We start from the raw sequence: 16,061 nt of genomic DNA, 5'->3' as shown, positions 1-16,061 counted from the left end.
CATAGTGGGCCAATGATATCTTGAGGTGTTAATATCTGTATACTAGTACCACGTAGTTCGGTGTTCTTCCACCAGGGCGGCGCTGGAGAACCTTGCGGCCATCTCGAAAAAAAAACCAGAAACGGCGAATCACGATGGTACGATAATGTAGCTTAGTGTATGTGTTGTATCGTAGAAAAGAAGGGTTATAAGATCAATCAACGACCTTTTATTATTGAGTACCACAAATATTTTTCTTTCGGCAAAACCATTCTGAGCAAGATTTTAAAGATGACAGGATAATAACGGCTGAATGACCTTGCCTCTTTCGAAAACGTATGAAAAAATCACTTTATGTATGCATGGATTTTATGCATATCTGATTTTCTTATGAATTTGAATGATGAAGAGATAGATCCAGTCAGGAAACCAAGCAATAGATTGGAATCTTTGGGTAGGCCTATAGTGGCTTCCTAGTACAGAAATATCCTTTAATAGTGATGCTCTAATCTTGATCAGCCAGCGTGATTTTGGTCAAGTTTCCTCACTTCCTCTGATTAAACAAGGTATCTTGATTCTTATTAAGTTACCATTCTGGAGAAGAACCAGTTCCCTGTCTTGACGTTGGTAACATTCAACAGCGTAGACTGCCTTTATATTGATTAGTGTCCATCTTGCTTCTGAATTCTTTATGTTGATATTCTTATACAATACTAACGAAACATGTAGTACATCTTTCAGGACAAGCTGTACCCATTAGCAATGAATATATATATATATATATATATATATATATATATATTGTAGTTATTCTTCTTATAATTTTAGAACAATTAGAAAAAAATAACTGGACTCAAAATTATATTAAATTCAAGACGGTAAAAAGGTGCATAATTGAACTGATAGGCCTATGCCCCATATTTTTCTCATCAGTGACAAAACAGGCTCATATGGATTCAGAGACCTCTTTTGTATTGTTATATTTAATGCTCTGTAAGGATAAACTTGTATAATTATTGTGCTTGTAAACAATAAGGTAAGTGAACGACTAACGGCCGTAAGCAATACTTTTGCTTGGACACTTGATTTCCAGACAACTGGGCCTAAGCTGTAAGAAAGTTGACGTAAATAATTCAGACAGTAAACATCAGAGTTTTATCTTGAGAAGTTCATGAAGTCATCACTTGTCAGAGTTCCCAGGTGATCGTTTTGTAGAACGTGAACCTTTCCAGTGGGCCAACTTCTCAAGTACTAAGAGAAGTGTGGCAAAGGCGTTTCCTATGGCCACCAAGAAGAAGGCTGCTTGAAGGTGCTGGATACCTATTGGTTCGGGATCTTGTGACTCTGCGTCTTCAGGTCTGCGGGCCTTGTCCAATTCGTCTTTCGTGAACTTTTGAACTAAACCACATGACATCTCCCAAATCAGTCTGCAATATAACGAAAATCTAAATTTCTTGATCAGTCAGAAACGCCAATGAAAACCTTGGGCCTACATGTAGATGGCAAGACTTATATGTTGGCTCCTCCTTAGTACATCCCCCTCCCAAAAACCGATAAGAAATACTTTCTTGAAAAGTCTGTAGATTTTTCGATAACGGTATGGTCTTACCTTAAAAGCTTTTCCTATGTTTGTACAAGGTAGAAGTTGTAAGCTTATAAGCAAGGAACTTTCCATAAGCAGTGACACAGTATACAAAGAAAAATGTTTCCTTTTCTGATAACTTATTCCGTGAAAGTATTTCATTGCTAAAATATGTAAATCCTTTGTCTTTCTAATTAATAAGACTAGGTATAGATAACTGAATATTCGCTTAAATAAATAATTATTTACTCACACCTCTTCGAATGCTGTTTTATAAGGAGATCCGTTTGGACAAGCGATGCTGTAGCCATGGGCGTAAAATTCATGCTCTGCAAAATGGAATTTGCTCCGACCTTTCAGATTGGCCCTGACTTCGGACCCCAAGCGGTTGTTGCTGAAGACATGTCCACCTAAGAGCACCTATATTTTTCATTAGACAGTTATAGTAGCAGTTTTATGAATATTATAATCTCCTGGTACACAGAACCAATAAGGACGAACTTATAAGATCAGACAGTAATGCAATTCAATTATATATTACTAACCTTGTCCATTCCATCATTCCAGTTCGAGACGCAACCTTTGCTGTGGTCGAACCTCGCGTAGATGTCTCTGTATATCTTTTGATCTGTAGTCTGCAAATAGAAATTTACAGTATGTACCGGGGCTGCCATATGTTCATAATTTGTATTACTGAAGCTTTGATCAGAACTTCTAATTAGAATATTGTCTACTTTATTAGGCAGAGATGTTTGTGAAGGCTAGGCACTAAGAAGCTTAGAGACAGGCTGTTGGAACAAGCAGGATTCTGAATGCATTCTTTCTCTTTTCTCTCTGTCTGTTTATCTATCTGTTTATTTCTCCTGCATAATACTTACACTGTAGATAAACTCGTTGTTCGACCCACAACCCAAAACAGTGATAAAGTGCCTTTTTATTATGGCTTCCAGCAGATCGTAAAGAGAATCAATTGGTTTTTCATAGGCGGGCACCGCAAGCATTGAGATCATGACTTCGGAATACAGAGCTGAAAGACAGAAAGGCTGATGTTAAGATATCACTCTATCTTCAGAGGTTTGCCTGCTCTAAAGATATTCATTTGCACATGTAGTTACATTCGTAGAGTAAACTGTGCTTGCAAATCTGCAGTGGATGAACCAGGGGCAAGCTCTGTATTTAATTAGTTACTACCTAAGAAGAACTAGCCAAATACAGCTATATTAGAATAACTATGTGCATAAATTTTTCTGGGAAAGGCTAAAAAGAAACATTTGCACTGAAAGAACTTGGTGCTTATATTGAGTTGAGTAGAGCTCAGCAGATAGGTCTACATTAAAAAAAACTAGGCAAACGTTGGGCTAAGTGCTGCCATCTGTCTAAAAAAAAACTAGATAGATGCACCTGAAGTGGAAAAGTTTGGGAAATAAAACAATTGCAGCATGCATCTGCATGGAATAAGGAGTTCCGTACACTTGTTTGTTCATTAAACTATACACTTTCACAAAACCTGTATAATGTTTGAGGTAACGTGGCCGGGTTTACACCACCTTTGAATAAAACTAAAGCTTCGGTAATATGTAACTTGGGCTTCGATGCAGTTTTGCATTACGTCATTATTTCACATTCGAGAAGTTTTGAATCTCACCCAAAAGTGTGAATGGTGTTTTTCATGCGCAGAAAACCGAAGCAAAGATAATATGAGGTAACAAGGCATGAGCAAGGACACTGAACAACATCGTCAAACCGACCCGTTACGAGAAAGCAGAAGAGGAAACCAGAAAACGAAGAAGAGGCGATAGACCAACATGTCGAAGGATCTGAGTCGCTTGGATCATCAGGTGTCCGAACATCATGAAGTAAACGGTGCCCAGTTCCTCCCAAGGCCTATTGATTTCGCCGAATAACTTCCTCCTCAGTCTGACTAGCAGCATCACGAGAGGAGGGGTGAAGATCACTAGTACCAGAAATGCTATCCATACCTGAAATCATAATGTATTTATAAAAATACACACACATAATATATACATATATATATGTGTATATATATATACTATATATATATATATATATATATATATATATATATATATATATATATATATATATATACATAATACTGAACCTTTACCTGACCGGTGTGACTCCAAAACGTCGACAAAATCAGTTTTTTCATACATCTACGTTAAAGGGCCATCAAAAGGTTGTTGGACACTGGGAGACGCCACGCTATTGAAATTTCAGCTTTTTATTACTATTGAGCCAAGTGCTGCCAATAGTCATGCCTCTTCAAACACAGATTTACATGACTTTCTCATTTACTCCAGGGACCTAGTACCATTATTAGTGCCATCTCTTTTATTTTAATGAGATTTTGCATTAAAATCACTCAGCACAACCACCAATTCATATTCTTCAAGCCTAACACATTTCGTTGCTGAATAAAGGAGATGAGTTGTGTAAAAACTGCTCATGGGGTACTATTCACATCTATTTTGCACATTCTCAATCCTTGATACCAAGTCCATTCCATTCCAGTACCCATTCCACTTCATGTGTTCAGTGCATTTCATGTCTTCCTCTCCTCCTCCATTCTCTGCATGACCAAACCACACTGATCCATCTTCTCTCCTACATAACCTTGTTATCACTTCTTTGTACCTCCACATACCTCACCTTTGGATTCTAAATACTTTTACACACACACACACATATTATATATATATATATATATATATATATATATATATATATACATATATATATATATAATATATATATATATATATATATATATATATATATATATATATATGCTGTCAAGATACCAGTACCTAGTTATTACACAACTAATCTCAAAATTCAAAAATTTACCTACTTCAGCGAGATACCTGAACTCTCATAACAATAGGAATTACGACGGGGTACTCTAAAGGTAACTGTGGTCCCTTTAAAAACCTTATTAATCACTTGAAAAAATCAAACTCAATTTATCAGAATACGTGTGAGGTATCAACAATTAAACAAGAAATGTTCTAAAGAAAAAGGGCATCACTCTATCAAACAACTCTGTTTCCATGGTCTTAACTCACTTTAGCGAAACTAAAAGAACAAAACATGTTTATCACTTTGCCTTATGCACACACAATTAATCTAGTCACTGATGGTCAATAAATGCAACACTGTTTTTCTAAAAATATTAAACACAAAAATTTATTTTTAAATTCAAAATTTTTAATTGGAATTAACAATCTGAAAAATTTACTATTACTTGAAAATAACACAAAACTTAATTAATTCTTGAATTAAATTATGAAACAAAACTAATTCACAAAAACTTTATCAGAATTTAAATTAATCAAGAAAAATTTAAACTATCAAGAATTACTCAAGATTTGAAAAGAAAATCTTAATAATTGAAGAATTAAATCAAGTATGCAATGTTAAATTATCAAGAAATATTTAAAATGCCATGTAAATAAATGTTACATCACAAATATAAAAAAATGTGAATATATGAAGAGATTGCGAACAGAAAACACGCAAAAATACACATAAGATTTATTAATAATAATTTCTCTAAGGCAAAATTTCCCTAACTTATTATACCATGGTATTAATAAGTAAAATTCACGTTACCTTACACAGACTTGTGAAAACCTCTGTAAAATCCCTTCTGCAGCTGCGCTAATTTCACTAAACACACTTTTTACCAAGCGCCGTTACAAATTAAATAATTTTACTAAATTCAGATCTCAAAAGTTAATACCAATAGCAGTGAACACAAATATACTACGTTGAAAGTAATCTCTTTTATTATAGCAGTGAACACAAATATACTACGTTAAAAGTAATCTCTTTTTAAGAACGAGAGAGAGAGAGAGAGAGAGAGAGAGAGAGAGAGAGAGAGAGAGAGAGAGAGAAGGAACTAATATGAACGGTCTCTGAAATCAGAATGAAAGTATGAAACAGATTTCAGAATTCCAGTAGCACATGAAACAATTACATAACGTCATTAAAACATTTTGGTTACGAGATACAAAAGAAAAGTTCTAGAAGGAAGGTGACGTCACTCCAGCAAAACGTTTTGAACGCAGCCGGGACGTTGCTCTTCCCCTCAAAGGGGCCTACGTGATCAGAGCCATGTACAGTATGTAACACTGTGAAATCACTCGCATTCTTTTCTTTTCGTGCGGGACGAATCTTTTACAGAAATCTCTACACGAGCGAAACATACTGCAATCGGCTAATTATGATTGACGTGTTTTATAAACAAGACGAAAAACTGAGTTGATTTCCTGAACGAATCGGCATTTGTTATTCAAAACTGTCCTCACGTCAACCCAAAACAAAGCGCCCTCTCTAATCTCAACTGATGACAATTGAAATGAAACAAGTCTTCGCGTGTGTTCACGCTTTTATCAAGAAAGATAATTTAGTATTCGTTCTAAACTACGTTATTAAGTCATCTAAAGCATCAATTCTTTTGAGATTTGTTATGATATTTCAAAAATTATTATTATTACACAAATACATGATAAATAAAAGAGTAAATATATCAAAAATATAGGAGGATATATGTATTACAAGGCAGCATCATGAATATATATATATATATATATATATATATATATATATATATATATATATATATATATATATATATATATATATATATATATATATTCATGATGCTGCCTTGTAATACATATATCCTCCATAATTTTGATATATATATATATATATATATATATATATATATATATATATATATATATATATATGTGTGTGTGTGTGTGTGTTTGTGTGTGTATTCTAGCTATATATATATATAATGCACAATGCCCTCTTAACTTATATATATATATATATATATATATATATATATATATATATATATATATATATATATATATATATATATATAATTCTTCTATATGTGTGTGTGTGCTTTTTTTGGATATGCCCTCTTAACTTCTTAGTCTTCGTGCATATGCTTGTAACTACGAAGCCGTAAGATCCAAACGCAAGAAATTGAAGAGACTGTGATGGTGGCAACGGGACCTCCTTGTGATTATGGTAACGCGGGTTCGTTTCCCGCGACCGGCCATCACAGTCTCTTCAATTTCTTGCGTTTGATCTTACGGCTTCGTAGTTACAAGCATGTCCAAAAAGCGCGAAGAATTCGAAAAAGTTGAGAGGCATTGTGGCTATTAGAATTACATATATGTCTATTAAAAGTGACCAGTAGATTCTACATATATACAGTATATATATATATATATATATATATATATATATATATATATATATATATATATATATATATATATATTAACAATATCTCTCAAGAACTAACCTTAGGGGTGAAGGACATCAGCACAGCAAACGTCCTTATCCGCTTTTTGGGAGCTGGAGACACCAGCGTTGTGCATTCGTAGTAATAGGGCCTCGTAAAATCAACAGCCCTTTCTCTTTGCTCTGAAAAGTTTTTTTTTATCTGTAAAACCATCTTATCGAATGCTTATCTTTACTATAATGTACTTGGAATAATAGACTGGTCTCTAACACTATTTAGATATTCATTGTTTATAGCTCCTTGCTAACGAGAAGTAACATCATTAATTTGGAACCAAGACATATATGTGTCTTCCTTACTTAACAATTATTTTTATATTTAGGTTATGTTTAGGTTAACTTTTCTATCGTGTAGAGATATGATGAATTCAGGATCTACATTTTGTATAAGTAATGATTTTTTATGGCTTTCATTTCTCATACATACCTACTACATACAAAGTCTTATATCATCGACAATGAGTTCAAAAATCAATTATTCAAAGTTACATTAGTGCGTCGAATGTTTAGACACCACGTCTTATCATCAGTGGTACGAAGAACAAGACAGGGAAGAATTTATACAACCAGTGAGAAATCGGGGTGAATCCCAAATTAGAATGTAAAATATTTGGTGTTAATAATACTGATAATAAAAAATGTCGAGGTTTAGCATCTACAAAAAGATGAATCTACTTTTCAAGGTGGTTTTATTCCTAGAAAAGAATCGAGGGTTTTTAGGCCGATGTTGTCCCATGTAATTTGGAAATTCTGGAATGAGGTAGAAAAGGGAGACCAAGGAAATAACGGTTAGATGGGGAAAAAGAACTGTTGAAGCAAAATGGCTTTAACATCTAGAAAACGAGAGGATAAGTGCAAGATGGGAAAAGACTCCTGTAATGGAATTTGTTTGCACAGTGACTTTATTCTTGATTCTGAAGTTAACAGATGAAGAAGGTCCCTGTATCCCGCCCCCGCCCCCGGCTCTGTTATTTTCAGTTTTCTGTAGATTCATTCACTATCACCCATTCTCCTATTTACCTGTGATGGTGAACTCATTAATAGCTGCATGGGCTTCATGGCGATGCACCACCCCCACCATCCCGGTGACAGTCCCGTCAGCCATGACGCCTCCCCATTTGCCATCTGGGGTTATTTCCATCCGGAATCTAAATATAAAGAAAGACTCATATCTCAGAAAATTGCACTGAGTACTGAAGGGTACGTTAGGAAGAAGGACCACCTCCTAGACAGTTTACGTGTATTGAAAACTGATGATTCAAGTGACTTCATTAAGATGGAGCAGAATAGGCCTACTTGCAAAGTGGGGTCCAGTGTGGGCGGTAATGAAAAGCAATGAGGTCAGAGACCCAACGGAATGATTTAATAAACTGAGTGCTCTCAGGCAATAAAAAGTGTGGGACTAAGAAAGCTTTCTTAGTGAGAAATTCGTGATTCATTTCATGGTTGTTGACATGATTCAGTTCACTGATCAGGACAATGTTCTTTAACTTACGTAAAATTCAGGTGGTCTCCGATGGTCTTTAGAACGTTGTAGTCTAGTCCTGACGTGGGAATGACGCGTCCGTCCCCAGGGTAAGTGAGATGCCAAAAGGGCCAGTTGTCGATGACTGTCACGATCAGTTCTCGTCCTCCAAAGTCTCTGTAGACTTCCAGGACGGGCTGATACAAAGGTCTCGCCAGCAGTTTCTTAGCACCAAGAGTTGCGTTCCAAAACCACCAGCCGATTTCGTGTGTTCTGGCAGTTATAGGCTAAAGTGTGACAAGTTTCCTCTCTTTTCATGGTTTTATACTGACAAATTATAATCACCCACAGAAGAGGTAGGTCAAAGACAGTTCCCTGGTACTTGAAATGTTTTTCAGTCCCAGTGTTGATACAAATTGGTCTAATGAGAAAGAGGCTGTAGTGTAGTTTCTTTATGTCATGTCTAAAAAAAAACTGTGCCCGGATTAATTTCAAAATCTTAATTAAATATCCTCCCAGAGTGATGTTCTAACAAGTCGAGCATCTTTTTTATAACTTCCTTTTGCAGATGTGGACTGAGAATCGCCATAATAACCGAACAGAACGGCCTAGATAAGAAAAATAAAATGAAGGCAGGGGCGACTAGTATGAAATATTTTCAGGTCAGATGATAAATTGACTTTTACTACTTTTGACACTATAAATATCTGGCCCTCCAAATTTTGAGACTTGAATTCAGCATTAAATTAAAAACGAAATGTTTGCAGATGAACTGAAAACCCATTTTATATATATATATATATATATATATATATATATATATATATATATATATATATATATATATATATATATATATATACAGAGAAATAGACGCATATCAGCTCATTTTTTGTTTAATGGTAAACTTTGGGAAAAATAATCTGATGTTTAAAAATATCTCAACGAAATCTGATGGAAATTCGATGTTCACTTACGCTGCTTTGTTCTTGATGTTAATGTACGATGACCTCAGGTCATAAAGGCCAGGTTCCCTGTTGATCGAAAACGTTACCTGTTCGAAAGAAGTTTGTGATCATTATCGAAACTGGTTTTGGCGCAATTTCGCCAAATACTAAAAATTTTGTTATTTCCGCTAATATACAGTTGAAATCATCCAATGAATGAGTGTGTAATTCAAACAGGAAGAAAAAGAATAAACGAATGTTGAAATGATATAAAGCTAGGGGCTTAGAATAAAAAGAGGTGGGGTACTGATTTCGTCATTTTTATATTCACGGCGCAAAAACTGGATAAATATGGCGATGAATTGTAAGTTTCACTCTCAAACATAGGTCGTAGTATGTCTTACCTGTGTACCTTCCCTCATAATAGGCAAGAGCTCCTTCAGTATATCCTCGTAGAGTATCACAAACCAGTGCGTCAGGGCTGATTCCAGATACAGGTCGTAGATCTGCGCAAAAGTTAAGTATACCTTAGTTTAACCAGACCACTGAGCTGATTAACAGCTCTCCTAGGGCTGGCCCGAAGGATTAGGCTTATTTTACGTGGCTAAGAACCAATTGGTTACCTAGCAACGGGACCTACAGCTGATTGTGGAATCTGAACCACATGATACCGAGAAATGAATTTCTATCACCAGAAATAAATTCCTCTAATTCTTCATTGGACGACCGGAGAATCGAACGCGGGCAGGAAACCGTTCATTTCAGATAGAGTGTGTAAATTTACTAAGCACATAATACAGTACGTGTATAGAAAGAAGGAAACAAGAAAACAACTTTGCGGCTATTAAGAATGATATTTCTTTTTCAGATAATGAGGGAAGTGGGGTGGTCTTCATATATTCATAGAGTTCAGCTGCTTAGAGGCGAAAAGGAAGGAATTAGCCCTCCAGCGGCCTGTCTGGGAATTACACGCCTTTGCGCGGTAAATTTAGATATTGACGATAACAAAAACCTCAGATTAATTTAATTTTTTATGATTTTCTAGCTAATTTGAGACCATACTTGACGTCGGCTCGTGGCCATATTTAGATATAATTTTAGTAAGCTTCATAATTTTGGATGCCAGAGATATATAGCTAGAAGGGAATATATAGGAAATGTCCTTAAAAACTTATCAGTGTTAAATGGATACCATAAATATGTACCAACTTACTTTCAAGATGAATTGTCGCTAATCTGTGACATAGTAAACTTCAGTATGAAAAGAATACTATGCATGTGAATCATTTAAACCGTGCAAAACTTGACCTTGACCTTTGACCTTAAAAGTTTAAATCCATGCCATAAACGTGATGATGAGTATGAAACATTTGAATCGGTGACCTTAATTGTTGGCACTGATGAAATTTTTCCCCAAAGTTTTTATTATTTGCAAAAAAAAAAAATAATTTCAAACAAATTTCATCATAATGTATGTAGACCTACTAGTTTCCTTGACATATTGTTAACGGATAAATAAAGAAACTAACATATATATATATATATATATATATATATATATATATATATATATATATATGTGTGTGTGTGTGTGTGTGTGTATAAATATATATATATATATATATATATATATATATATATATATATATATATATATATATATATATATATATATATATATATATATATATAAGCTTAAATTTAATCGCTCAAAAGGCCCCACTTTTTATACATTGTACCTTTTTAAACAGCGACTTGGTGACATTAGACGAGCACAGGACGAACGCGTTGCGGATACTCTTCAACTGATTAAAGCTCATGATGATTTTCTCGACGTAGTTCACTCCGTCGAGGCAACGAAAGACCCTGACTTCAGCCCCTCTTCGATAACACATGGCTAAGGAGGCTGATATTGCTGGAACGAGACGACCTCTAATTATAATTTCGCAAATTAAGACTTGAAAAATTGATTACGCACACCACTGATGATAAAAATGCATTGTTCTTTATCGTCTTTTGGTTCTCTTTAGGCTTTGGGCCTTGCTTGGAAATAGAAACATTGCTTTGTTATTTCTTGCTTTCACTTCGTTACAAAATAACTTTGACCAAACTCTGGTTTCTCGCTGGGGAGCGAAGGTCGTTGACCACGCTGCTATATTGTGTGTATTTACAAATATAAGCAGGTATATATTCCTCATCATTCTGTTTATTTGCTAGATATATAAGGCAACAGCGCCTCGCCGAGCTTACCTGCGTCTGCGGAATCGTAAAAGAAGTACACGTTTCGGCCTGTAGACTCATTAAACAAGAATTCGATTAAATTGGCCAATTCTGCTTCATCATCCTTATCATTCGGTGCCAGCCTCCTCCTGAGAGAGAGAGAGAGAGAGAGAGAGAGAGAGAGAGAGAGAGAGAGAGAGAGAGAGAGAGAGAGAGAGATGCATCATGAAAGAGAATGTTATCAGTTTGATAAAATAAGGTTAGCCTATCTTCTGTTCGATTAATTTCCTCTCTTTGAAACTTTCATTGTGGATTGCAATATTACACCTGCAGCGTGTTCTAGGTTTTTGTTTGGTTCGAACCTTGTGCAAAGCTAGAATTCATTGGCATGAAGGAACGTCTAGTTATAAATAATTTGTCAGTGATAATCATAAAACATAGATTTTCTTGAATGGTTAACAGCGTTTCACCTAAAATCTTGAGAAATTTAAACCATGGCATAGGCCTAACATAGAATTATTCCACACTTGTGGATCATCCCGTCTCATTTTGTCAGGTTGCCGTTTATTCCTTACTTTTCAGCCATGCTGTAAATTCATCCTAAGGTCATTATGTAACGGAGAGAGAGAGAGAGAGAGAGAGAGAGAGAGAGAGAGAGAGAGAGAGAGAGAGAGAGAGAGAGAGAGAGAGAGAGAAGTAGTCTGGGTGTGACATCGACCCCTAAAGTTTTGTCAAGTCAGCATATAACATGTTTCTCAAGGCAAAGCAGGTTTGCACTGTAATGACTCATTTCCGTGAAGCATAAATGCACTGATAGACCGCAGTTATAGGAGTGGACCAAATTTCATACAAAAATAAAGGCGGGAAGTTGCAGCCATGTAAGATATTAGACGCAAGTCTGTTTTGCTGGGAAAATTAAAACAAACAAATACGACAGCAATTGGTGTGTTGACCATCCACCCTCCAATCATCAAACATACCAAATTGCAGCCCTTTAACCTCAGTAGTTTTTATTTTACTTAAGGTCAAAGTTAGCCATAATCGTGCTTCTGGTAACGTTATAAGATAGGCCACCACCGTACCGTTGTTAATTTCATGGGCCGCGGCTCATACAGCATTATACTGAGACCACCGAAAGATAGATCTATTTTCGGTGGTCTTGATTACACGCTGTAGCGGCTGTACAGAAAAGTCGATTGCGCCGAGGAAACTACGGCGCATTTTTTACTTATTTATAGATTATATAACGATTCAGTCAGTTTTCACCGTCGTATGTCAGTATGTCACTACAGGTGGGAATAAAAAATCGTGAGCATTATTAGGCGATCTGCTCCATTACAATAAATCTTCGTTGTGAATAATGAAAAACAGGCGACTTATCATCCAAACGGCTTGATGAAGTGTTCTTTGTTCAGTGACAGCATAGTTCAAACTTGTCAGATAGATGAAGTAGGACCACTTAACTTTTGTTTGAACAACGCTCATTCTCACTGCTGTTTTGTACAGATTTCGTTTCCGGCACTTCTGCATGAAGACGAATGATGTTTGCGTAATAAATAGAAAATGAAATACCCGAGCATAAAAGAAAATATATTGAAATAAGTTACCTGTCGCTTGGATAACATGTAGACGCAAGTGTTTTCACACTGATTTTTCAGCTGCCGTACCTCGGTCACGAAATGGAATTCTATAAGGAGTCAACTTACTTTCCAACCGTTGAATTTATTTGAAAGTAACGACGTTATTTTCAGATCTCGTTACTTGGATGAAAATAAGATTGAAATTTACCTACTGCTCAATGCATTTCGTCCTTTTTAGTTTTCTGTAAAACTATTGTGCCAGCTTTGTATGTCCGTCCGCACTTTATTCTGTCCGCACTTTTTGGTGTCCGCCCTCGGATCTTAAAAATTACTGAGGCTAGAGGGCTGCAAATTGGTATGTTGATCATCGGCCCTCCAGTCATCAAACATACCAAATTGCAACCCTGTAGCCTCAGTAGTTTTTATTTTTATTCAAGGCCAAAGCTAGCCATACTCGTGCTTCTGGCAACGATATAGGATAGGCCACCGAGACCACCGAAAGACAGATCTATTTTCGGTGTCCTTGATTATACGCTGTAGCGGCTGTACAGAAAATTCGGTTGAGCCGAAGAAACTTCGGCGCATTTTTTGCTTGTCCTGTTTGAAAGATAAGAGTTTAGATTCACCCTTGTTGCTAGCACATTTACGCCCACTCTTTTATGAAGTAAACAATTGATGATAATTGTCTTTTTCAAAAAGGAAGCCACTAGTTTGGTCAGTGCAGCAAATTAGTACCATTCCCAAGGATTTGATTTTTTAGTCCTGAAAGGGTAAGTTTGGTACACTTTAGTAATTAAGGAGCTGCCATCTTGATTTATCAGAGTGATCAAGGGTGCCAGAAATGTGCAACAGATTATGAAACATTTAAAACAGTAATATTAACTTTTAATCTCGAAGGAAATTGCTATTATGCTGTATCACAATGAAGAGGATGCCACAAGTATGTAGCCGGCCATGAAGCATTTAAACCACTTTCAACCTCTAATCTTTGAACAATTTCTCCCAAACCTTTTCATCTGGAGAAAGAACGATAATGGACATTGTTTGCCAAGTCTCACCTAGATCCGTGCAGCCGTTCTTGAGATTCCTTGCGTAAATGCACTTTCTTTTCGTTTTCCTTAAACTATTAGTGTTCTCCTTGTGTAGGAGATCATTATTTATTTATTCGTAAATTTGTTTTTCATCACTATCCTTTCTTATACTTTGTTTTATATTTATTTTTCAGTACCATCCTCTCTAAATACTTTTGGTTGCTATATAATAATAATAATAATAATAATAATAATAATAATAATAATAATAATAATTTACTTGCTGCTGCTAAGAAACCATTCGAGAGATTCAGAAACTTTAATATAAACACAACGGCATCTAGACGGCGCCATTCTGTTTAATGAAGTTTGTTTGAAAGAGGGTCATCTTCCGAAATAATAATAATAATAATAATAATAATAATAATAATAATAATAATAATAATAATAATAATAATAATAATACAACCATAGACTTACCTTACTGTGAATCCTGCTTGGAGAGTGATGTTTCCACCCTTGAGTTCATTGCCCCTCGTGATGTTTGATGAGTCTGGCAAATCCAGATTTGTCACATTCTGTACAGCAGTGACATTGGCTGACATTGCTGTCTGCAGTAGTAAACATGCTGGTGATGGACAAGATGTTACATTAGAAGGTTGGGATAAAAGCTGATATATTAAATAATGAAAAATGACACAGGTAAAACCAATAGGCCTAACGTCGAGGATTTTTTTAAAACTAATCTCATATTTAGATAACCTATAAATTTCTGAGATAATTCAGTGTCTATTATCTTATTGGAGATGAATTCATGAAACATGCTTGTTTAAAAATGTATCATTAATATTAGGTTTCAACTGTCGTCATAACGTACCTAATATCAGCATCGTCACTGACACCTTGCTTATTTTATCCATGGCTAACGCGATTTCTCCTTTCGGAAAGCTTCCATGGAAAAAGCGTTGCGTTGAACTCGCTTAGTCTTTGCTTATCCAGTGCTGTGTAGCAGCATTTGTGGTGACACATGACGTGTAAGAGAAAGGTTGGTATATTAGAGAGTATTAGAGGACGTTAATATTCCCTTAGCACCCAAGAGGTGAGGGGGTGGGCGACAGTCATCAGCCTCTGTATTGTAATAATTGTAAAATTGCCTTTTATGTATATTTTTATGTAATAGATAGAATTTCATTAGCAAAAAAGATACTGTAATTTAACCAGATACTATGCCCACGTAGTCACATTAATGCGCATATCCAAGCGATTTGATATATTTAGGAACGTAGTATATATTTTGAAGATTTTAAGTACAACCCCTGAATTCGATCGGAATATATACAGCAGAATCTAAATCAAATTATATCTCAAAAAATCGTAGATTCGAATTCAGGTTGGGGCAGATACATTAATCGCATTTAATTCCCTTTGGGTGCAAGTTATTCCCAATTTAAAGTAACTTCGATGTTAAGGGTATTTGTGGTCTAATATCAGAGAACACGAAACAGAGAGCGGGACAAGACAGACACGATGTTACCTGGGAACAAGTTCTTTTGTGGTCGCTCCTTCCTCCCTCCAGATAAACTCTGCCCAGCGAAAGATAAATCGCTCCAGGTACTGATCGGTTTGCGATTAGCCGTCCTACGTTCTTATTGGCTGGACTGAATCCAGAAAAAGAAATCATCGAATAGTATGTTGGTCAATGGACTGCATATCAGTCATTCACACATGATACGGGAACAGGGTATTGTGTGCTCAGGTGTTATATTATTTGATAACATTTTTTGACGGCTTCTTGTTAAGCCGCGTAGACTTCATGACCGTAAATTTTAATGATTCCCCCAAAGGCTTTACATAATCGATGACTTCGTGAGTGTTCATTCAGAGCTTTAAGTAGACCTGTGT

The 16,061-nt window shown here is 35.7% G+C and overlaps 2 protein-coding genes across 2 annotated transcripts; both read right to left on the bottom strand.

Moving 5' to 3' along the window:
* Positions 1 to 927: 927 nt before the first annotated feature.
* Positions 928 to 2,571, bottom strand: LOC136840821 (uncharacterized). Its single transcript, XM_067107744.1, has 4 exons — positions 2,440 to 2,571; positions 2,107 to 2,196; positions 1,815 to 1,981; positions 928 to 1,406 (listed from the first exon to the last, which is right to left on the bottom strand). Exons 1-4 carry the CDS (start codon positions 2,569 to 2,571, stop codon positions 1,160 to 1,162), a joined length of 636 nt encoding a protein of 211 aa, XP_066963845.1. The 3' UTR covers positions 928 to 1,159.
* Positions 2,454 to 15,784, bottom strand: LOC136840820 (uncharacterized). The gene is made up of 12 exons (XM_067107743.1): positions 15,694 to 15,784; positions 15,037 to 15,160; positions 14,640 to 14,787; positions 11,579 to 11,697; positions 11,068 to 11,243; positions 9,733 to 9,834; positions 9,359 to 9,435; positions 8,412 to 8,654; positions 7,937 to 8,064; positions 6,918 to 7,039; positions 3,310 to 3,540; positions 2,454 to 2,588 (listed from the first exon to the last, which is right to left on the bottom strand). Exons 2-11 carry the CDS (start codon positions 15,077 to 15,079, stop codon positions 3,313 to 3,315), a joined length of 1,386 nt encoding a protein of 461 aa, XP_066963844.1. The 5' UTR covers positions 15,080 to 15,160; positions 15,694 to 15,784; the 3' UTR covers positions 2,454 to 2,588; positions 3,310 to 3,312.
* Positions 15,785 to 16,061: the final 277 nt, after the last annotated feature.

This window comes from Macrobrachium rosenbergii, chromosome 8, assembly GCF_040412425.1.
Source record: "Macrobrachium rosenbergii isolate ZJJX-2024 chromosome 8, ASM4041242v1, whole genome shotgun sequence".
NCBI classification, from domain to species: Eukaryota; Metazoa; Arthropoda; class Malacostraca; order Decapoda; family Palaemonidae; genus Macrobrachium; species Macrobrachium rosenbergii.
Note: the sequence above shows the minus strand (reverse complement) of the source record. Positions and strands in the feature narration are given on the sequence as shown.